We start from the raw sequence: 23,246 nt of genomic DNA, 5'->3' as shown, positions 1-23,246 counted from the left end.
TTGCATTTCTCTTTTCTTCTTAATTATTTTTTTCCTCAGGGCAGATTTCTCTAGCCTACTTTGTAATGTCTAATGACTTTACCATGGACGGATCATTAAATACAGAGCTAATGAAACCTTTAGAGATAATTTAAGCCGAACCTTTTATTTTGGAGATGAACCAGTTGGCAGTCTGAGAAGTCAAGCATTTTGTCCTCTGTCACCCTACTGTAGAGCAGCAGACCTGGAGCTTAAAACCAGTCTGGACCCTGGACCCTGTGTGCTTTCCATCACATTTACAGACAGTTGCTGGGAAATGTAGAAATAATAACTAGATGGCTAAGTAAATAAACAGTATCATTCCAATATTTACTTTATGACACATTAATAATATCCAGCATTTTCTGACTGCTATTCTAAGTGTTTTATATGTATTAACACACTTGATCCTCACAATGCCTTATGATTCTTATTTTAACCAATAATAAAGCTGACGTGCGGAGAGCTAAGGAGACTCCCACAGCTGGTCAGTGTTGACACTGGGCTGTAAGCGTGACAGTAGCCTCTTGAGTCTGTGTACAAAACTGCTACCTTGTACTTCCTTTCATTTCAAGTATATTCACAGATTATTCAAACATATGTGCAGTTGTGTTAAGAACAAGAGCATTGAAGTTATAAACAAGAATGAGGTAATTGGCTCTGCCAGTTAGCTGTGTAACCTTATATTACTTCCTCTCGCAAGGCCCCTGTGCTCTGGATGGTGACCTGAGGTTATTTCAGAATAGCACTTCCTCAGAGAGTGGCCGGGAAAGTTACCCAGGGTAATGCAAATAAAGTTCTTCCGTTCTGGAACTGAGTCTGCCACACGTGTTAAAAATTAATATGCTAGCGTGCTTAATTAAACTTGTAGTCTCATTGGCTGAAGCCCTTATTTCATTGCAGCAACACAGAAACCTTACTTTTTTTAAACTTCCTCTTTGAAAAAAATAAAAAATACACCCCTGCACTATTCTAGCTTAGTAATGTGACATAAGAAATTTAATTTATTCTTTATTAGGGCATTTAATGCTTTAAAGTGTTCATTTTGAAAATGCTTTTGATTCTTTTTTTTTAAACTAAGTACCTTATAGGAACTTGCTTTCTCATTATTTGCTTGTTTCTACTAAACATGGAGCTCTAGAGAGGAAATTCAAGATAGCTGATGATTTTATTTAATCCTACTTTGTGTGTACAGTCGATATTGAGAATAAAACAAAGAGATATGTTAGGAAACAAATACAAGAAATAAATCTTATTTAAACAAACAAGCAAACAAACAACAAGAACAAATTGTACCATTCCTTTAGAAATGTCACTATCTACCATACACAGCAGTCTTTCTTTTCAGCAATAAAAGACAACTGACCATCTAAAGATTTCCAATATCCTTGCAGCGTTGACCTCATTGAAAATTGATGAGATCAAAAGTACAATTATTCTGGACAGGAGCTGTGCTGCCAGGTTATCTTGCACAGAAAATCTCTGAATGTCAACCTAGCACATACATTGAGCAGATATGACACTTTCTCTCCTATAACTTCAAAGCATCATTGAGTAATTTTTTTCTCTGCACAATAGTTTATGACATTCATGTCTCTTTCCTCTCCTATCTCTTGGAGAATTCATTCTTTGATCTTAATCTCTAAGAGTTTAATTTCCTTTTCCACTGTGGAGGTGTGGATTGGGTGGGAGTCATTGTAAAAGTTACAGAGTAGTAACCATAAACAAAATAAGACCTAAAGAATATAAGATTCTTTTTTCTGGCATCACTGCTCCTGGAGAGTTGATGTGATGAGGTGCTTCATGGTGGTGAGATAGTATCATGACCTGTAATTCTGTTGATTCACCTTGGAACAATTCACCTACTAGCGACGGCCTGGGCTGACATTTTTTTCATGCTGCATTAAGAACCTGAAATACTGCAGGGAGTTCCTAACTGACCTCCTTCGTTTAGAGTCGCCCTGACTCCCTAAATCATTTTCCACAGTGCAATGAGAGAGCACTCCCAAAAGTAAATCATGTCATTGCCCTGCTTAGAACTCACCAGTGGTTTCCTATTGCAGGACAATAAGTCCAGCTCTTTTAATAAAGCTTCCATGGCCTTTACAGCAGAGGCCCTGCTTCTTTTTGTAACCTCCAATCCCATCACTTCCTTCAGTTCTTTGAACATCATGTGCCATTCTTTGCCTCCAGGCCATGATACATGCAAATCCTCTTTCCAGGTACCCCCTAAGTCCCCCTGTCTATTCACTAGCTTATGACACATGCTTGCTTGTGCAATAAAAGTGGAAGAGGACTTGTACTTCCTATTATTTGAAAAAGGAAATATTTTTAAAGTTATTTATTCACGTAAGTGCAGTTCTGTCTGTCTTTACTCATTTCTGTCATCAAAAAGATTTCTGAGGGGGCTTCCCTGGTGGCGCAGTGGTTGAGAGTCTGCCTGCCAATGCAGGGGACACGGGTTCGTGCCCCGGTCCGGGAAGACCCCACATGCCGCGGAGTGGCTGGGCCCATGAGCCCTGGCTGCTGAGCCTGCGTGTGCAGAGCCTGTGCTCCGCAGTGGGAGAGGCCACAACAGTGAGAGGCCCGCGTACCGCAAAATTTCTGAGGGATTGTTAGCAGCAGAACAAAGATTTATGCATCCCTCAGGCCTCATTTGGAGATTATGGTGGATCAAAGAGGGTGCTGATAATGTGTCTGGACAAAAGTCAAAATCTTAAACAAGGCAAAATATAGATTTTTTAAATGGCTGGTCTACACTGGGTTTAGCTAGCTGCTCACCACCACCACCCCCATTTTGAAATTGTCTCACTTCCATTTCTTACAAAAATGACTTCATAAAAGATAGGCTTTCGTCTCATTATGTGTAAATGAATGTAACAAACCGAATGCATTTCTCTCTCTTAATCTGCCCTACTCCACGCACCAGGATAAAATAAACAAGGTCTTTGGACATTCGAAAGCTCTGTTGAATGAACATCTTGTACAAACCATTGCCCCAATCAGCCTACTCAATATAGTCTTGGGAAATACACTTTTATACATTATTTGTTAGAGATTATTCTCCTATTTTGTGGTGGAAGAGTTCATTAGTTCCCAGCTCATAGGTGCTTCTATGTAGGAGAAACAAGGAATGAATATAACATATACTGTAATTATCCTCTGAGCAGAACTTCCCTGGATTTATAAGGAGTCAGGTGGGATTAATGGAGAGAGCACTGAATCCTGTGACCTGGCGTCATGCACATACAGTCTGCATTTCTCAGTAATTGGATAAGAAACCCTTGGCTGGTTCACTTCCCCTTGTGGGTTTCAGTTTTTCTCATCTATAAAATGAGTGATATAAGTATCTGAGTATAAATGTTTACGTAATATTGAAGACATTTTTCAGCTCTATCATTCTATGAATTGAACCGGCATCATTAACATAAGATGAATTTAAGTCTCTGATTCATATCCTTGGGTCCACTTCTGCTCTCCCTCAGTATATTCACATTGAAGCCAGAGCCTGCTTGGACAGTTCTGGATGAGAGCACATCATTCCTGCACCTAAAACCTTTCACTGGCTTCTGTTTGCACTAGGAGTAAAATAAGAACTCCTTGCCAGGCCTGCCAGGCCCTGCATGGCCTATTGCCGGCCAAGCCCTCAGGCCTTGTCTCCTCCCACTTTTTTCCTGAACTCTGCTGCAGCTGTTCTGGCCTTTCTTCCTGCTCCTTGAGCCCACCACGTTCATTTTCACCTCAAGGCCTTTGCACTACTCCCCCTCTGCCTGGTGCTTTCCTCTATTCTTCTATGGCCAAGTCTACGTCCTCACAGAGGGCTTAGCTCTAGAGGACACTTTGAACACACCATCTAACCTAGACACCTCCTGCCCAGCACTTAGTCCTATTTTATCTTCTCCCTACTATTTCTGTCTGAAATAATCTTCGTTAATCACTTAATTGCTGCTTTCCTGTCTCCTCTATTAGAACGTGTGCTTATTGAGAGCTGGCAGCTTCCCTATCTTGCTCGCTGGTAATTTCCCTGTGCCTAGAAGAAAGCCTGGTATATAATAAACACTCCCTAATATTTGACTCAGTGAATTCACCCTGAGGTGTATTTAACTAATCACAGGTTATTTTTTAGAGACTACTTCCCTAAGTATGGGAAAAGTAAGAGATGGTATAAGTGTCTGGGAACAGTAGGAAGCCAGATGAAGAGAGGTATATGTAGAGATTAGAGGATGGTAGAGAAAAAAACAAACTTTATCCTTTTTTTCAGTTTCTTCTGTCTAGTGTAATCTTAATCCAAAATATGTCAGCATCACAGATAGGATTTCAAAGAAGTGGGAACAGGGGTGGAGCTAAAACTTACACCAAGCTTAAACAAAAATAAACAAGCCCAACTGAGGAGCAATTTGACCTGTACTGAAAGAGTGAAAATCATACATCACAGTCTCTCAGTGACAGGGCAGAATTTCCACCTCCTTACTCAAAGCTGCCCCACCTTTCCACCTGCAGCTCACTGGGGGACCCCAGAGAATTTAATCAAGACAGAGCCTTGGGAACCTACAGTCAGAATTTCAGTTTGATTTTTTATAAGGAAAAAAGATAGGAACATTACAAAGATGCCACGGGGAGTGGGAGAAACCCCAAGCAACGGGGAAAAAACCCTCAAATTAAATTCTTATTGAGAAATATATCGTTCATTTAGAGTTAGTCAGGTTGAATTAAATAGAAAGACTTTTTATTTAACATGTAGGGGGAAAATGGGTATATAGAGTGACTATAAAATTTCTTTCTTGCAATTCTTGATGGTCCCTTCTAACAATATTTGTACACTCTGTAAATTTCTCAAGCTTTTTGAGTTTCAACACATTCTTAAGTACTAGGGCAGCTTTGATGCAAATACAAAAAGTACCCCAGATATAGGTGTCTGGTACTAAGTCCACAGTACTTGTTACACGTGTCTCTTGAGTACACAGTGCCTCATGGTTCTGTGAAAACAACCGTGGTTACCACACAGTTGGGTTTGTTGCCCTTCTGTACTACCTTTCTGTTTCCTGTTCTGACTCTACACTTTTAAATCCTCACGAGAAACATGTCATGTCTTGCCTGATGTAGCAAACACATAAGCTGTTCATGGCATACATTTACCTTTGTGCCTGTGTCTCTTCTGGGACCTGATGCACCTTTTCAGAACCAGACTCCATCCTGCAACCTGCCACTGGGTTCGATATTCCATCTGACAAAAATTGCCATTGGAGTACATGACAGATGCGGCAAATTCGGCGATGGCTGTCAGGGATTTCTTTCTGAGTGTTAAGGCACACGGTTGAGAATTACTGCTCTGAATCTGTTTAAGCAACTCAGTGTCCACCTTTCGTCTTCCTTAAAGAAGAGTGATTGCCCCTCTTATAAACCCTACTCTTATGATCTTCTCTACTCTACTTCATGTGAAATCCTGAAATTGAGATGACTTTTGACAACCCCAACTGAAATCTTAGCCTCGTTTGGGGGGTTTGTCCACTGTGCTTTCTGGTCAACCTACAACTGGAGCAGGTATTTAAAGGGAATGTTGTAGTGAGTGAACAGGTGCTCACATTATATTTAGAAAACATGTCAATACTATTAAATTATTTGTAAAAAAAAAACCCAGTATTTTCTTCTACTTGTTCTGCAATACACAGCTGTACCCCCAGAGTACAAAGAACAGTGGATGTTTGTAATGTGTGTGTGTGTGTGTTGTGTGTGTGTGTTAGTGTAGGTGCGTGTGTGTTAATGTAGGTGTGTGTGTGTTAGTGTAGGTGTGTGTGTGTTAGTATGTGTGTGTGTTAACCCTAGAAAGTTTAGCATGTATTTATTAAACACATTATTATTTTAATTTTTGAAAAGTTGTTAACTCATGCCATGCTTCACTTTTGGCTGAAACTGAATGATTAAACTTGATCCTGCATAAAGGAGTTATAATAGATTGTTACAGAAGGAAATGGTGAGAATGAGGGTATGGATGAGATCGAAATAATATGTATGTACATTTTCCTATGCATGTGGCAAGTCTTGTATAACTTCACAACGCTCTTTGCATCCTTTTTAATTCCGATCATTTTGCATGGTATCCCATGGAGCTCCAAAGAGTTGAGTATAAAATCCTAACATGCCACTCCACCCACATCAGTTCCACAGTCGCTGGAGTCTACCTCTGCCTTTTGTGCCCCTTCACTTAGAGTAAGACTCTGTTCTCTGGAATGCGCATCCCTCTGGTAACTTCAGCCTCCCCTTTTTCTGTTTTCAAGGATGGGAGGAACAGTTTTATTGGACACCAACTGGGCGGGGTAGTGGAAGTGCCGAACAGCAAGGACCAGCGGGTCAAGTCAGCCAGAGCCATTCAAATCACCTACTACCTCCAGACCTATGGCTCTGCCACCCAAGACCTCATAGGGGAGAAGTGGGAGAATGAGTTCTGTAAGCTTATGAGGAAGCTCCAGGCGGAGCACCGGGACCTCCAGCTATACTCCTTAGCATCCTTCAGCCTCTGGAGAGACTTTCATAAGACCAGCATCCTGGCCAGAAGCCAGGTCCTCGTGAGCCTCGTGCTGATCCTGACCACAGCCACCCTCTCCAGCTCCATGAAGGACTGCTTGCGCGGCAAGCCCTTCCTGGGCCTCCTGGGGGTGCTCACCGTGTGCATCTCCGTCGTCACCGCAGCTGGGATCTTCTTCATCACCGACGGAAAGTACAACTCCACCCTGCTGGGAATCCCGTTCTTTGCCATGGGTAACTATCCATCCTTGTGGTAATCGGCTTCTTACCGGTTTGGGGCAAGGTAGTACATTTCTTGAATTCTCAGGTGGAAATCTGTTTTAATTTTGCATTGGTATGTCTGTGTGATGTTGTAAAATTTTACCTGGGGTGCTGTCTGTTTTACCTGATTAGGCCTTTTTCAGTAAATTGTAGGCTGACCAAGGCACCTCATTTATGCCAGGGACTTTAATGCAGTCCAGTGTTTTTAAAGTACAAACTATTGTAAGCTTCTACTCAGCCTCTTCAAAAATTATAGGTTAAAGATCATGGGGTACGCAGTTAAGGAGGTCCAAAACCTGTTTCACACAGATATTTGTGGTGCATATTAGTGTTGCATCCTCAAACTGATGGTGATGAAGAGTGGATATCACGGGATGAAAATTCTGAGAGCCACCGATAGGTTCTAATTTCAAAGACCTTCTTCATTAGACTTTGTTTATTAATTCATTTCAGAGTTTTTGCAGAGAATATACTCCATTTCCTCACCTCTATTTAAAATTTTTCTGCAGCCACTTAAAGATGTGGCCTCTAACTTTTTGGTGTCTGTTGAAAACAACTCATGAGTATCTTCAGTCAAGATTATCCTTTCTTGTACATTTTTCCCAGACATACTTAAACGGTCTAGAAAATGGTATGTGAGTGTGTGTGTGTGTGTGTGTGTGTGTGTGTGTGTGTGCATGCGCGTGCATGTGCACGCATGCACATGTGTGTGTTTCTTGCAAAAGAGAAGATCAAGTCTGGGAAGAAAAGTGAGTGATGGTTCATCAACAAGATTGATGGAACTTATCAGAATAGAGATGATGACGGTGATTATTTGTGGTGCTACTGAAGGGTTCTGTCAGAAGTGGTACAATTCCATACATGCAGCAAAGGATAAACTGTGAAAATGGCCTCTAGATGGTGAACTGACACGCACAGGAGAGTCTTCAGCTGTAAAATAATTGCTTTTCCCTTCCCAGGTTAATATCAGCCCTAAATTATAGCTTTATTACTAAGTAAAAAAGACGTAGGCATGCAGTTAAAGTCTTCCAGGTGACCTGGGCCCTTTTCATTTTGACCTAAACGAACGTTTTCAAGAACAACGTTGCAAAGTGGATTTATCTGGAAACCCATCTTCACTGTGGCCCTGTTAGCTCATCTCTGTAAGTCTCAGTTTCCTCTTGTATAAAATGAGGATAAATGAAAAGCCAGTTCCAATTTGACCTCTATGGTACAGCAATATTTCTACTTAAAACTAAATAATAATAACAATGATAATAATAATAAAGCAGCTATGCTTATTGTCACTTAAAAAAATAAAATGAGGATAATGATTGGATAATAATGATGAGGATAAAAAATAAGTCAAAGAATTGTTTTCTGAACGTAATAGAATATACCTAAAGGTAATACAACAGGGTAGACACTCAATAAGTATCATCGAGTTTTAGTCGTTAAGCTGGTGTGTTACGTGCAGTGGATTCAGTGATGAATATGAAACAGCCCGTGGGTTCAAGAAATTGAAAGTCTTTCTTGCATTCTGCATATCATGTTTAAATGCATGTTCATCTTGTTAACAAAAAGTTTTTCTATTTGCTAAAGAAATATATGCATTTTTTTTTCACCAGTGACAAGGGTAGGTCTAGATTTGAACCACTTATACTTGTTATGTTTTGTGGGCTCAGTCTTTTAACTTAATAATATAAGATTCATATGAATCATGCAGCATGATTCACAAATGAAACATGGATCATTCGAGATGGACAAATTAGGCACCTTAGAGCCAAGAGGGCTTTTTCTAAAACTGGTGGCAATCTAATTAGGTAGTGGAAAGATTTATCAAGAAAATTCTATAATGTATAGAATTATATTTCATACAAATAAGGAGAAAAATTGTCTCCAGTGATGCTGAATTGTATTCTAGGCTCAGATACTAAATCAGTGGTATTTTCATTCCTTAAAGAAATAATAAGAACACTGAAAGCCACAGTGAGGTAAATGTCCAAACCCTAAAACACACACTTTTCACATTTTCTCCTCTCTCAGTCATCTTTATAATCACAAATCAGCCCTGGACAGGGTCGGTGCAGACTCCAGAAGCCTGGTAAATGGTTACTTTTCAGTATTCCTGCACTTCAAGTTCTTACAATAATCTTAGAAGAACTTTCCTGCTATGTTCTGAAAACATAACAACAGTAGACCTATAAATATATACTTACTTAAGATATTTGCTCCATCAAGGGGGTGTTGGTTTTGTTTTGTTTGTAAAATGATCATAATGGTAAAGATACCAAAATGGAGAACTAGTGAAATAAAAGGGATATGCCACAGAGCTAGGACATCTGGGTTTCCATCCCAGCTTTTCCACTAACTTTGTATGTTTTGTTGGCCAAGTTAGGTATAGTCCCTTTGTCCCAGTTCTTCATCTATTTTTTAAAATTTATTTGTTTATTTGTTTTTATTTTTGGCTGTGTTGGGTCTTCGTCGCTTGTGCACAGGCTTTCTCTAGTTGTGGCGAGCGGGGGCTACTCCTCGTTGCGGTGTGCGGGCTTCTCATTGTCATGGCTTCTCTTGTTGCAGAGCACAGGCTCTAGGCACGCGGGCATCAGTAGTTGTGGTACGCAGACTCAGTAGTTGTGGTACGCAGACTCAGTAGTTGTGGCTCTCGGGCTCAGGCTCAGTAGTTGTGGCGCACGGGCTTAGTTGCTCTGTGGCATGTGGGATCTTCCCCGGCCAGGGATCGAACCCATGTCCCCTGCATTGGCAAGCAGATTCTTAACCACTGCACCACCAGGGAAACCCCAGTTTTTCATCTATTAAATGAAGGATTTGGACTCTTCAGTCTTAAATTTTGAAGTTCCTACATTGTTCGTTTCATTCTTCAACTGAAGTTAGAATTTGATCATTCTTTTGTAAAAACCTTGAAGGTTTGTATTATCTTCAAACTTCTAACCTCCATTCTCCTTTATTGACTCTGTGTATGTGTGTGTGTGTGTGTGTGTGTGTGTGTGTGGGAGAGAGAGAGAGAGACAGATTGAGAGATTGAGAGCTGAGTTTGGCAGATACATACCTTCTGGTGGTACACACAGCATTGTTTAAAAGTAGTCCTTTGATGAATTAGTTTACATTGTGTCAGAACTGCATAATCCAGTGTTAGTTGGGTGTAAGGAAAAGAAGCCCAACTCTTTTTATAAACCTCTATTTCTATTCCTGTCTTCCTACAAAGATTTCTTAAAGGTAGTGAGTATTCACTTCATTATGCTCCAAGATTCAAGCCATTCATCCTCATTAGAACTTATCCCTGAAGCTGGGTATGTTGCTTAGGTGTTCTACTCTTCAACCATTCTATTTTTGACCAACTATCTTTCTTTAATACTGCATCTGCTTGTTCTTTTTTCTGACCATTCATCCAGTTAATACCCCCAATGTCATTTCAGAGGCATGTATTCTGTACTTCCAAATCCTTCATTTTTAAAGCCTGTACCAATTTTTATATCTTGGCTGGTGTCCCTATAGGTAAATGTATGTTTGTTGAATTGTATGTTCAATATTTAGGCTTAGAAAAGAAGATAATTATAAGCATGTGTATTCTCTCTAGAAAAGATTTCAGAGAGGGAAATCCAGACTCATAATAATTTCTTTAAAAATGCTTAAAATGACCCCTTTTAGCTCCAGCTTAATGGCCTTTCTCTGTACAAGCATAAACCAATGAGAATGCCACTAATTTAATTTATAACTCATTGTCGGCCTTTTTTTCACCTCATTTGCTTTATGTGGATGTGTTTCCTCTTTCTGGAAGGAGAAATATGGGCTAATACCGCACACTGATGCCAAGCTGGCTCCTGCTGTATCTTGCTGATCTTCTGTGGGTAGTTGCCAGGGACATTAGGAGCCTTGGTTCACTATTATTTTTGCTGTCCATCCTGAGTTTGTTTTATATGCCAGGAGTCTAACTTTAGTCAGCTTGATGTCACTGGACATGTGCAGATGACTCGTTTTTTTCAGGTGAACCCAGGGTTTCCAGATAGGAGACCTTCTCATTCATCATCCAAAAACTGAGCTCCATATTCATTTACTTATTAGTTTATTCAAATATTTATTGAGCACCTACCATGTCCTGGAGTAAAAAGTATTGAACAGAACTAATCAAGTTGTTGCCCACGTGGATCTTACATTCTAAGCCTGCTAAGGGAAAGTGTCAGACAATAAACAAATAAATATAAACTGTGTTATATTATTGATAAGTGATATAAAGTATAATCGTAAAACAGGATAAGAGATAAAGAGCATAGGTGGTCAGAGAAAAGCCTTTCTAAACAAGTGAATTTGAAACAGAGAGCCAAATAAACTGAAGAAGGAGCCATGCACTAACTGAGAAAAGAGTGTCTTTGACAAAGAGAACTATCCATGCAAAAGCCTTGAGATGGACCTTACTTGGTGAAGTTAAAAAAGAGCAAGAAAGGGAGTGTGGCTGGAGCAGAGTGGGCACCTGTCTGAGTATTATGCAATGTAGCATACAGCCAGGTCACATAGGGCACAGAGAACTTAATACTTAAGATGGTAAGCTATCTGAAGCATTTTGAGATGAGAGTGTGTTCTGACTTACATTTTATGGAAATGAGTCTCAATGGAGCAAGAATCGTTATAGGTTATAACTCATACATAGGTGAGAGGTTATTGCAAAATCTTCATGGGTTATAATGGTGGCTTGAAATAGCATGGGAGCAGTGACAGAGGTAAAAAGGGATTAGACTCAGGATACAATACTGGAAAATAGAATTCACAGGATTTGCTGAAGGAGTGGATATGGTATGTAAGAGAAAGAGGAGTCACGGATGACCCCGAGCTTTGAGGACTGAATAACTAATCGAAAGCAGTTGCCATTTACTGTCACAGGGAGATTGTGGGAGGAATAAGTTGTGGGGGAAATACAAGAGTTTCGTTTTCCATGTGCTCAGGTGCCTATTAAGTATCCAAGTGGGAAAATGTGGAATTGGCGATATAAGACAGTATACAGATCAGGTTCAGAAGTAAAATCTATTAAGTTGGAGCTGAAAATATAAATTTTGGATTCATCATGACATACCTAGTAATGAAAGCCATGGACTCTGATAAGATCAACTGGAAAGATAAACACTGATGGAAAATAGAAGTCGTCTAAAATCTGAGCCCAGGAGTATTCCAACACTTATGATTGGGCAGATGAAAGTGATTCAGAAAATGACACTAAGAAGAATTAGGCTATCAAGTGAGATAGCAGAACCAAGAGAGAATAGTGTCCCAGCAGCCAAGTCAAGAAGGTGTTTCATGGTGGAGCAAGAGGTCAGTTGTTCCAATAGCTGCTAAGAAATTGCGTCCGGTGAGAACTGAGAATTGGTCGTGTGATTTAGGAATTTTTTTTTTTTTTTTCGGTACACGGGCCTCTCACTGCTGTGGCCTCTCCCGTTGCGGAGCACAGGCTCCGGACGCGCAGGCTCAGCGGCCATGGCTCACGGGCCCAGCCGCTCCGCGGCATGTGGTATCTTCCCGGACCGGGGCACGAACCCGTGTCCCCTGCATCGGCAGGCGGACTCTCAACCACTGCGCCACCAGGGAAGCCCTGATTTAGGAATTTGAAGGTCATGAATGACTTTGACAAGAGCTGCTTTAGAGGAGAGCTGAGGTAACTTAAAGAGGTTCGGTAGAGCTTGGAGCATAGGAAGTGAAGACAGTGAGTAAAGCTAATTCTTCTAAGGAATTTTTGCACTAAAGGGAAATAATGGTTTATGCAGTTGGGGATGACGTACAGTAGAGAAAGCTTCATAGTAAAGCAGAGATAAGAGATTGCAGAAGCAATGTCATTGAGCAGGAGAGAGAGATAGGATGGGATTCAGAGCACAGCTAGAATCATTGGCTTTATATAAGAGCCTAGACGGCTCTCATCTACAGTTAAGAAAAGGGAAGGCAGAAAATATGGACAGATCCAGATAGATTGGTACATGTCGGGGTGGAACCACATGGAAATTCTCTTCTATGGCTTCAACTTTGTCAGTAAAATAGGAAGCAAGTCATCAGCTGAAAATAAATTTGGGGAAAGAGGCGTTAATTTGAGGAAAGTGAAGGGATTCTTAAAGAGTCACTTCAGAAAGTTGGAGAATAAAGAATAAAATTTAGGTGAATAACTAGGAAGCACAGGGATCTCCTTGACATTTACGTGCATGAATTAAAAAAAAGAAATCAGTTAGCGTGGTTGCTCAGTCGGTCCCCCCTCCAGCCATATATAGCTGCTTGGGGGAGGAGTTGAGTAGGCATTGAGATGAATTTAATCGGAAAGAAATTCCCAGAAAAAAAAAAAAGAGGGTTTATAGTGTATGCAAAAGAGTGACTGTAATGACAGATCATGAACATTGTAATAGTTAGGATCAGCTAGACCATGTTGCAGTAACAAATAATGCCTTAAATCCATTTAGTATAAGAGAACAAAGATTAACTTCTTGCTCATATCACAGTTTGGTGTGGGTCGGGAAGCTCTCTTTGGAAACTCTTTTCCACCAGAGATTCAGGGATTTAGGATGCCTCTGTCTTACAACATGTTGCCTTCTCAGAGTTTGTGCTCCCCGGCATGTACACAAATGAGGGAATAATTATAGAGAAATCACACTACTTATTAACTACCTTGTACCCAAAGTGATTCAGTTACTTCTCATCACATGCTCTTGGCCAGAACTAGACATATGGCCATAAACTAACTGTGAGGGAGGATAGCAAATGTAGGAGAGCAAATGGATTATTTTATGAGCATCAACTGTCTCTCCCACATAAACTAAGCCAAACAGTAAAGGTAACGAGGATTTATTCTGCCTCATCAGCGTGGTAAAACACTGATAAGGTCAAAATATTATATTCTTTGTGGGGTCAGAGAACTCTCTTAGGCTGGAGTCTGTTCTGGTTATCTGTTTCTGTATAATAAACGCCACAAAACTGGGTAGTGTAAAACGACCACCATTAGATTATGCTTGTGGAATCTGTGGGTCAGTATTTTGGAAATGGCACAGTGAGGTGAGTTCCTCCCACCTCTAGAATTTCTAGAGCCTCAGCTGAGGATGGCTTGAATATCTGAGTTCTGGCATAGTTGGGTCTAGAACAACAGTTTTCAACATGGCTTCTTCGCTCACGTGGCTGGTACCAAGTCTGGGACTTCTGAAGGAGAATCTCAGCTGGAACTGTTGAGCATAGCATCTAAATTTGGCCTCTCCAGCATGGTGTTCCTGGGGTAGTCAGACTTCTTATATGGTGGTTCAGGGCTCCAAGAAAACGTTTTGCACAAGAGAAGGACAAAAGTTCAGGGCTGGCTTAGACATAGAAGTCCCATAGCATCGCATCAGCCCTATTCTACCATCTGAGTACCAGTCACTAAGGCCAACCCAGATCCCAGAGAGGGCAGTGGGGACTCCACCTCTTAAGACAGTGGCAGAGAACTGAAAGAGTGGCAGAGTCACATTGCAGAAGAGCATGTAGAATGGGAGCTACTGTTGTGGTCACCTTTGGGAAGTGCAATCACCACACAGTCGTAATGTGAGTGAGCTGCAAAGATAGAGGTGGATTCCAGAGATGCTTGCTGTAAAGGTTTTGAGACGAGATTATTACTGATGACAATGGCTATGATTTGATCATTTGGGGATGGAAGACAAATGTTAGATTAAAGACATTAGATATTCAAAGGACCCAATTTAACAGACATAGATATTCCATGATCTCCAAGGCCCAACAAATCTGGCATCTGCTAACCTTCTGACCTCAGGTTCAACCTGTCTGTCTCTCCTGTACACCTGGAAGGCTCTTCCTCAGATGTTTCCTCACCTCCTGCAGGTCTTTATACAAATGGCACCTTATCAGTGGGGACTTTCCTGGCCACTCTATCAAAAACCACAAGTGCTTCACCAGTACTCCCTTTCTCCCTCTCTGATTCAGTTTTCTCCTTAGAGCTCGTCATTATCTAACATACAGTATACTTACTTTTTGACTTGTTTTCCCCGCCATAGAACGTAAGCCCCCAAAGGATGTAAATTTTTATTTTTCCATTCACCGCTGTTTTCCAAATACTTCAAACAGTACTGGCCTCGGGTTGGCACTCAACAAATATATGTGGAATTAATGAATGAATGGTCTGTTAGCGTTTCTCAAATGGGTTATAGTCTATTAGAGAGTCATTTAATTTAGTGTATCATGATCCATGTTTATATTTCACTTATGGGGAAGAAAAGAGAGTAGAAAAGGATAGGAAATATCAAAAGGTGTCGCACATAGTAAAGTGTTATTGCATCGTACTTTTGTTTCAGTTTAATATACATGTGTATAATAGACATGATGTAAGATATATTGCCTAATGCACGCCACAATCAAAATTTTTAGAAAACACACTGTCTAGAAACTTCTTTGGACTAATGTCTTAAGGAGACATGGTGATAGGTAAGGATTTGTTAATAGGGAGGCAACTGGGAGAACTCGTCAGAAGCACGGGTAGCTGCTCCTCTTGGTTCTGCTGGAGACAGAATCTGGATTTACGGAGGGGAAGGTATTGCCAGGGACGTAAGGTATTACTTCTTGGGCACTTTTATTTTCCTCGACTTCGACCAGCACAGTGTTTGGCATATAATGAGCCCTCTAAGGTTTGATGGTTGGCTAAAATTCTTTAATGATTATATTAAGGGTTTTGAAATGTTTCTCAATAAGTTAGTTTTGCCACAGGACCTGTTTTACTCGGGGTCATTAAACCTATCAAAACCTGCCCCAAATGACCCTATTGTTAGAAGCTCTCTTATTGGAGCTATTTTTTAGCTATGTCAGTTGCAGCCACCCTGCTCTTGGTGATAAATAATCATCTTCTTTGGGAAAATGTTGGTCAATGATGTGAAAATATCTCTCTGTTTAGAGGCTTGGAGTCAGAAGACCTGGAGCCCAGTCAAGTCCCTGTCCATTCAGGTGACTTCTCCTTGGGCCTCCCATGTTTTCTCTTTCATAAGATGAGGAAGTCGGACTGATTGGTCCTTAACATCTTTTCCACCTTTACTCCTTAATCAGTGAATCATTCATTTGACACTTAGGCTGTATGTTATCTAGGTTTTTGGCTCATTGGGAGCTGGAACTGGATCTACTTGTCATCTTTTCAAGTGTCTAGTCCAAAGTGCCCATAGCATGCATTTTACAAATGTTGACTTTTGCAGGAGAAAGCTTAACTTTTGGTTGTCTTTAGCTTAGATATCTTAATGTCCTTATTTTTTATATGTTATGCTTCAGAGTTCATTTCTTTATATTGATCTCTGCTCTTTTTGTAGCTGTGAAATGGACCTCCCAGGACAGAAGTTTTTAACAAGTTAAGATGTTGTCTCACTAACTGGTTTTTGTAGACCTTTTGAAGGAGGTGGGAAGGGAACAGATCTTGGCATAACAAGAAAGAAGCTGAATTTTATGCCAAGCATTTGAGGTAGCATTGAATAGTATGTAGTTTTTATTGTGAAGCACTGTCCAACATTACTAATAATTATATCCTGACTCCTCAAGATTCTTATTTTCTTTTGAATCCACCTCCATCTGTTGCACTTTTTACTGCTAATGAGCTTCCTCCCATGGTAGTTGGAGTTTAGGAATGAGGAAGAGTATTTATATAGCAAAATTTTACTCAGGGTGAAAAGCACATGGGCCCATTTTGGTGATTGTGTTTATCTCAAGGGTAGGTGATGTGCTAGTTTAGACTTTTAAAATGGAAAGATTTGTAATTAAGCCTTATGCTTTCTAATATGTTATGCCCTTGCTTTTTTACTTCTTAAATCAGATCGTGAATTAGGCTTGAATATTTAAGCAGACAGGGAAAGGAGAGAGACATCAATTTATCCGGTATATGGTAGAACTGTTCCTATGTCAGCTTCTACTACTTCTCCAGTGTGGACATCTAAGCCTTCCTCAAATATGCATCTATCACAAGCAACCCTAACTATCCTCATTAATTGATGTTGACTTGATTGTCATATGAGAATGTTCAAGAAAAAAATATTCCTGATGCAGAAGAGCTGCAGTTGCCAACCAGATCAGGATTTTCTGCAGTGCTGCATCAAGGTAAAAATTGCAATTCGAACTCCTGAAACTTGAAGGGTGAAAATGCATTAAGGCTATGCCATTGCTTTTCTGAGGAAAAGCAAAGTCTCAGCCAGATAAAGCTCATTTACAAACTAGAGACTTATTTCCAAGATTCAATTCATTTCCAAGCCAGTATTTTCATACCCAGTCATTGAAAATTAGCAGAGAAAAATGAGATTAATCCTGCATTGGTTTGAGGGTCCTAGAGGCCAGCCTTGGGCTTCCAAGAATTGAAGAATCCTTGTACACTGATTTTCACCTGCCTTCCTGGAACACGGTGTTTGTGAAGGCATCACATATCTGTGTGTCATCGTGGTTGATTTCTTTGTAATGAGAGAGCAGTGCCTTCATCCAGACCAAGGCCAAACTCTATTATTCAAGCCTTGGCTTATAGATATCACTCTGTACCCTTAGAGAAGTTATAACCTGAGTTTGAATTTAATATAAAGAAGATGCTGCTACTTTTCCTACTGCTTCTCACACTGCCTTGGCCCAAATGGAATAAGAATATGTCCTGGCCAGTGATACTTCTAGTGATTGTTTCAATGTTAAGTGGAACATCCTAAACTGAGTATCATACTTAATAATATAAATCAGCAAAGTATTAGTTAAGAAAATTTACTAATAGTGTTTGAGATAATAAAAAACAGAGTATAACCATAATAGTCAATGATATAAACGAAATAATGAAGGAAAAGGAGATAATTTTATCACAAAGGACTGGATATAAGAGTAGGTTAAACTACATTTTAGCAAAAAAAATAAAAAGTGGTGGATTTGGGGAGAAACAGATTAGATGGCTCATTTCATTGAATGAAAACCAATCAAAATCACACACACACACACACACAAATACACACACACACACACACACACGAAGAGAAACCAGTGAAAGGCACCTAACTTGCAGATTTTGGGGTGAAACTGTGATGCATATAATAAGGACTCATAATAATTAACTGCAAGTTGCTAGATTCACTCTATAGTTCAGTCACCTTCCTCTTCCTTTCCTCTGTCAAAGTCAAGGGTCAGGGCAACTTTATAATAAAGTTTACTGTGTTGGTACAATGTTTTGCGAATAAGAAGTGCTCAATAATTATTTCTTGAATGAATGACTTGTAATTTCACTAGCTCACAGCAGACATGAAGGAGATTTTTATTAGAAATGGATAAAAATCTGTGTTTGAAATTGTACGTGTTCTTTGAAAAATTTTAGAACCATGGCTTTTAAACAAAGCCATTGAAAGTGTTTATGTAATGAGGAGCGTTTGAATTTCCAAACATGAGAGCATAGTCGAAATGTTGTATCTTTTGTTTGGTGCGTCATGTACCTTAAAAGTATCCCATTGGCCATTTGATCATGCAGATGGCTTCCTGTTCACCCAGAGGCAAGTAGGGCAGCTGTTTCCATTAAATGAGGAAATATTTAGTTCATGAAACTAGTTCATGAGAACTATTCTTAAGCCTGGAGAGGAGCCAAGGTCAGAACCTGTATTACTTGATTTTCCCTCCCAGGTTCCTTGACTCTGTTAGCAGTTCTCAAACTCGGCCCTGGGGAGTCCTCGGGGTGTGCTGGGGGTGCAGTGGGCCTCAGAAAGAATTAAGCCCCCAGAAGTCCCAGCTGCTCCTTCCTGCTTCCGAACAGAAACTTTCTTCTGATATTTTTACATGACAAGTCTCCATAGATATTTAGTTTGAGGAAAAATTCCTGTGAATTAAAAAAAAAAAAAATGTTTGAAAACTGCCCGTCCTCTACCATCCTATGGTGCCTCTTTCATAAAAAAATGGAAGGTAGAAACTAAACTTGAGGTGAACTAAGTGTATCTTACAGTCTGAGTGGCTGTGCTTTGATCAACTGTTATATCCACAGACAGCCTGTAGTCTTTTTGTTGAAGTATTCCTAGAGGCAGGACGTCTACTTAAGACCTTAACTTTCTCTCTTGCAGACAAGTTAACCTATTTTTAAGATGCAGAAAATCCAAAAGGATGGAGGCAGTGAGGTTGTATCTCTGTCATGAGAACTAAGTAAGACTGCCAAGAGGCTCCAAAGGGTAGAAGTAATTGTAATTTTACTGTATTCTAGGGTTAGAATGGCTGTCTTACAGGTCAAAAAATTGTACTATAAAAACACAGTGACAAAACTAGATTCTCAGTGAAAGAATCCCATTAACTAGGTTGACAAGGGTAATATGTTAGCCAGAATCTCTGTTCTGGTAACCTTTTCAAAAAGTGGTTTACACTAGCTAGGCTTCCCTTTCTCAAGATATATAAAAAAGACTCAGAGGGCTATGTGATGAACATAAATTAAAACACAGTGAGGCAGCATGTGATCCCTGACGCAGGCAGGCAGACCAGCAGGGCGGGGTGGGAAACGCTGGTGGTGCCAGTGATGAGTGCGCCCTCCCGTCTCACAGAGACCGCCGAGTTCCGTCAAGTCTAAATTTTTAGGACTTCCCTGGTGGCACTGTGGTTAAGAATCCGCCTGCCAGTGCAGGGGACACGGGTTCGAGCCCTGGTCGGGGAAGATCCCACATGGTGCGGAAGCAACTAAGCCTGTGTGCCACAACTACAGAGCCCGTGTGCTTCAACTACTGAGCCCGCACACCTAGAGCCTGCGCTCACCGCAACTAGAGAACACCCGCACACAGCAATGAAGACCTGATGCAGCCAAAAATAAATAAAATAAATAAATATAAAACAAACAAGCAAACAAAAAACCCCACAGTGATGTCTGACGGATTTCCTTGTTTCCCACAAAGAATGATGCCAAAATGCCCACCCGTGCTTCCCAGATTCAGTGTCATTCTCCCTTGGGAAGTCCTGTGTACCCAATACAGATGCTCACATTGCTAGACCTTACCATTCATTCTGTGTTGGCCACCACCATTGATAAGCTTTCTCTCTAAGATGATTCTCTAAGATGACTCAATATCGCTATGTAGTAAACTAAGTAAAGAGTGTTTCTGTTGGGACTAGGAGACATTCTTTCTCCTTTGATTATTTACTGATGAGTTTAATCCTCAGAGAGGGACCATCTTTCTATGATTTCAAAGTGTTTGTGGTTCCTCCTTTCTATTCCCCCTGTGATCTTTCTTTTTGGTTTATTATTTATTCCAGTCTGTTTATCCCTTTGCCCTTTCTGCTCATTCTTCTTAACCTTATCCTGAAAGATGAGAACCCTAAAGCAGCAGCAGGTTATGTGAGTTCCTGTATTCCCCACCCTATCCAGACAAGGTTATCAACACACCATCTCAGGTCAGCACTGCTGTGTGTCTATAGCAGTCTGGCCAAGGGAGACATGTCTGTCAAAGGAGGCCTGTGGGCTTCATCTCTATGCAGCCCCTAATTCCAATTTCCTTCACATTCTTTGCTCAGACCAAAACCAAACTGCTATGTGGCCAGATATACAAGGCTGTTTCATGTCTCATGATATTCCTTTTCCTAGAGATTCCCTTCTATCTCTGCTTTGTTCTGATTTTCAAAGCTTAAATGCCTCTTGCTCTATGGAAATTTTTAATGACTTCTAAACCCAAGAACGACTGATTTTCCTTTTTGCTTATCCTTGTTTACATGCCTATATTTACTTCCATGTTAGGCTGCAGAGCTTTCATTAGAAAGGATCAACTTACTGTTTTTGTATCCTTAGCAACTAGTAGTGGGCCTAGCACAATGAGGAAGTATTTTTAAATTAGTTTTGGATTGACCGTTCTGCCATATTAGCCCACTATGCATAATTGGCCTTCACCTTGGGTTCCTTGAAAAGCACTTGTGCCTGTAACTCTCTGTTTGCACTCTCCATCATCACCAACAGATTTTCTTCTCTACCTTTCTCTTCCCTGATCTTTGCTCTGGAAGGCTGATTCCTATGGACGCATCACCCAGGCTCCCTTTTCCTCTGGCTTTGGGTTGGATTTGGCCACCAAGAGGCATCGCCGGGAGATAGTAGGACAGAAAGAGAAAGAGGTCAAGGTCTTTCTTCCCTGCTCCCTCCCTCCCTGCATTGGCATTATTTCTCCGGCAATAACTCCAGTCTCTGACAGGCAGCCACTCCTCTGTATCTATAGCTCTTACCGGACCCTGATCATACTATTTCCTCCCTTTATTCTGTTAGACTTAAAAGTGGTAACAGCTTCCTGCTCTTGATAGTCTCTGGGTACCTCAACATCCCTTGTTGTTGTTTCTTTTCCCATTGGCTCTGCTCATATCTCTGTAAGTAGTCTTTCAATTAAGGTTTTTTATTTATACCATTTGAAGGATTTCTGTATGTCCTACCAAGCCTTTCAATCTCTTGCAAGATATACAGCATCCCAGTATCTTGTTGGATCTGACATTCTGCCCTCAAGTCCATCCGCCTACCTTAATTCTCTGCTTAACACTAGCCAACCAACCTTCTCTAAGGGCACTGAATCCTACTTTCTACCAGCCCAACTCCTGGTCACCCATGGACCTAAGGAGCAGTCTGCCTTGCCTACCTGAATTTGATTACCAGTTGACATCTGGACATCTGCAGTCATGCTCTGCCTGCCATTTTGGACATCTTAAATTCACAATGTCCCTTGGACAATGGGCAGTGTATCTCTTTTTAGAAGCCATTCTTGTGTGAGGACTTTGCTTTCTCCAGTAAGCTGAAGTCTTGAGGGCATGCAAGCTTCCTATGCAGACTTGTTTTTGCACTTTTCACGGCTATTACGATAGGCCGTTTTTGAGAAAGATCCTACAGAAAAAGTTTTAAACACACGTGTTTTTACCATCACCCTTGGTAAAACTTAGGGCTGGCATTAAGAGAGGCTGTGCCTTCTGCAAAACAAGAATGAGAAGTTATCTCATTGGAAAATTCCATATCACCATAATCATTTTTAGGTCATGGTGGCTATTTTCTTCCTTGTACCTAGTTTAAGCTAAAAGTAGTTTGATGTAAAATTGTTGCCTTACAGTCAGATTTTCCAAATATATATAAAAAGAGGCTGCCTGTCCTTGTTTTGGGCCGTGGTGCCTGTGCTTTTGCAGCTGAAAATAGCATTGGTGCTTGTTCTTGGCACATTTTACCGCAAGCTTCTACCTAATTTGCTGTCCACACTCCCCCCGAAGTCCTTTTCAGCATTGCCGCTTTCCAAGTATTTCCTTCTCATTGACTATCTATGTCTCACTTTCCACAAAGCTATTCATTTTCCACTTTTGAGGTTGACACACATCCTTCTACTAACTCTCTTCTTGCTAGAAACCCTGTTTTCTATTCCTGGGTAGTAGGTTTTTGTTTTTGTCTAATTCATTTGTTTCCATTATTACAAAAACAATGCATTTTTAGGAAAACACTGAAAGATAAACAAAATCTAAAACCGTCATCCAGAGATAATTGTTGATAAAAATTTCATGTTTATTCTTTGACTATATATATAGAGAGAGAAATATGTCAATATATGAAACAAAACGAGATGACTGTATATATATACTATAATGCAGCCTGCTTAATTCAATAACTCAACAATTTCCATATGTGCAAAAAAAGTGTAAAACCTGAATATATACTATTTTCACTAATAGTTATATGTTAACATGTGTGAATACTGCTCAGATTAAAACATAGAACATCACCAGCATTCCTATAGCCTCTTTCTAATCATACCCTCTCCCTCGCAATAATCATTATCCTGACTTTTTTTTTTTTTTTGCGGTACGCGGGCCTCTCACCGTTGTGGCCTCCCCCGTTGCGGAGCACAGGCTCCGGACACGCAGGCTCAGCGGCCATGGCTCACAGGCCCAGCCATTCCGCGGCACGAACCCGTGTCCCCCGCATCGGCAGGCGGACTCTCAACCCCTGCGCCACCAGGGAAGCCCTATTCTGACTTTTAAGGTTATCAGCTCTTAGCTGTTCTGCATAGTTTCACAACCTATGTTATAATGTACATAAAAATATATATTATTATCTCTTCTAGGTGAACTAAATATTTTATCAATGTAAACTGATTTTCTATCTCTAAAAACAATTTTTGCTGTAAAGTCTGTTTAGCTTCATCAGAATCTTTTGTTTATATTTTTAAAATATTTTTTTTTCCATTCTTTAAGTATCAACCTTTCTGTTTTCTTAGATTTTCTATATGTGTCTTGTAAGTTGCATATAGTTGGATGTGGAGATTTTTCCTGTCTTAATGATTTTTGTCTTTTAGCTGAAGAACTTAATCCCTTTAGTTCCTTTAATATAATTTCATATATTGGAGAGTTTAAATTTACCATTCTATTTTGTGCTTTGTATTTGTCTCACACTTCCCATATATATATTCCTCCCATATATATTCCTATCTATCTGCCTATATATATATATATATATATATATATATATATATATATATATATAT

The 23,246-nt window shown here is 40.2% G+C and overlaps 1 protein-coding gene across 2 annotated transcripts in view; it reads left to right on the top strand.

Moving 5' to 3' along the window:
* The window catches only part of PTCHD4 (patched domain containing 4), a 175,333-nt gene that overhangs the window by 45,351 nt on the left and 106,736 nt on the right, over positions 1–23,246 (top strand). For both annotated transcript variants that reach the window (XM_027126816.1, XM_027126817.1), the window contains one exon: positions 6,294–6,774. In XM_027126816.1, the coding sequence (XP_026982617.1) occupies positions 6,294–6,774 (481 nt within the window). The remainder of the gene's footprint in view (positions 1–6,293; positions 6,775–23,246) is intronic.

Source organism: Aethalodelphis obliquidens, unplaced genomic scaffold (genome assembly GCF_003676395.1).
Source record: "Aethalodelphis obliquidens isolate GAN/ISIS:26980383/991018 unplaced genomic scaffold, ASM367639v1 scaffold31, whole genome shotgun sequence".
NCBI classification, from domain to species: domain Eukaryota; kingdom Metazoa; phylum Chordata; class Mammalia; order Artiodactyla; family Delphinidae; genus Aethalodelphis; species Aethalodelphis obliquidens.
This window is presented reverse-complemented; position numbering and strand designations above follow the sequence as displayed.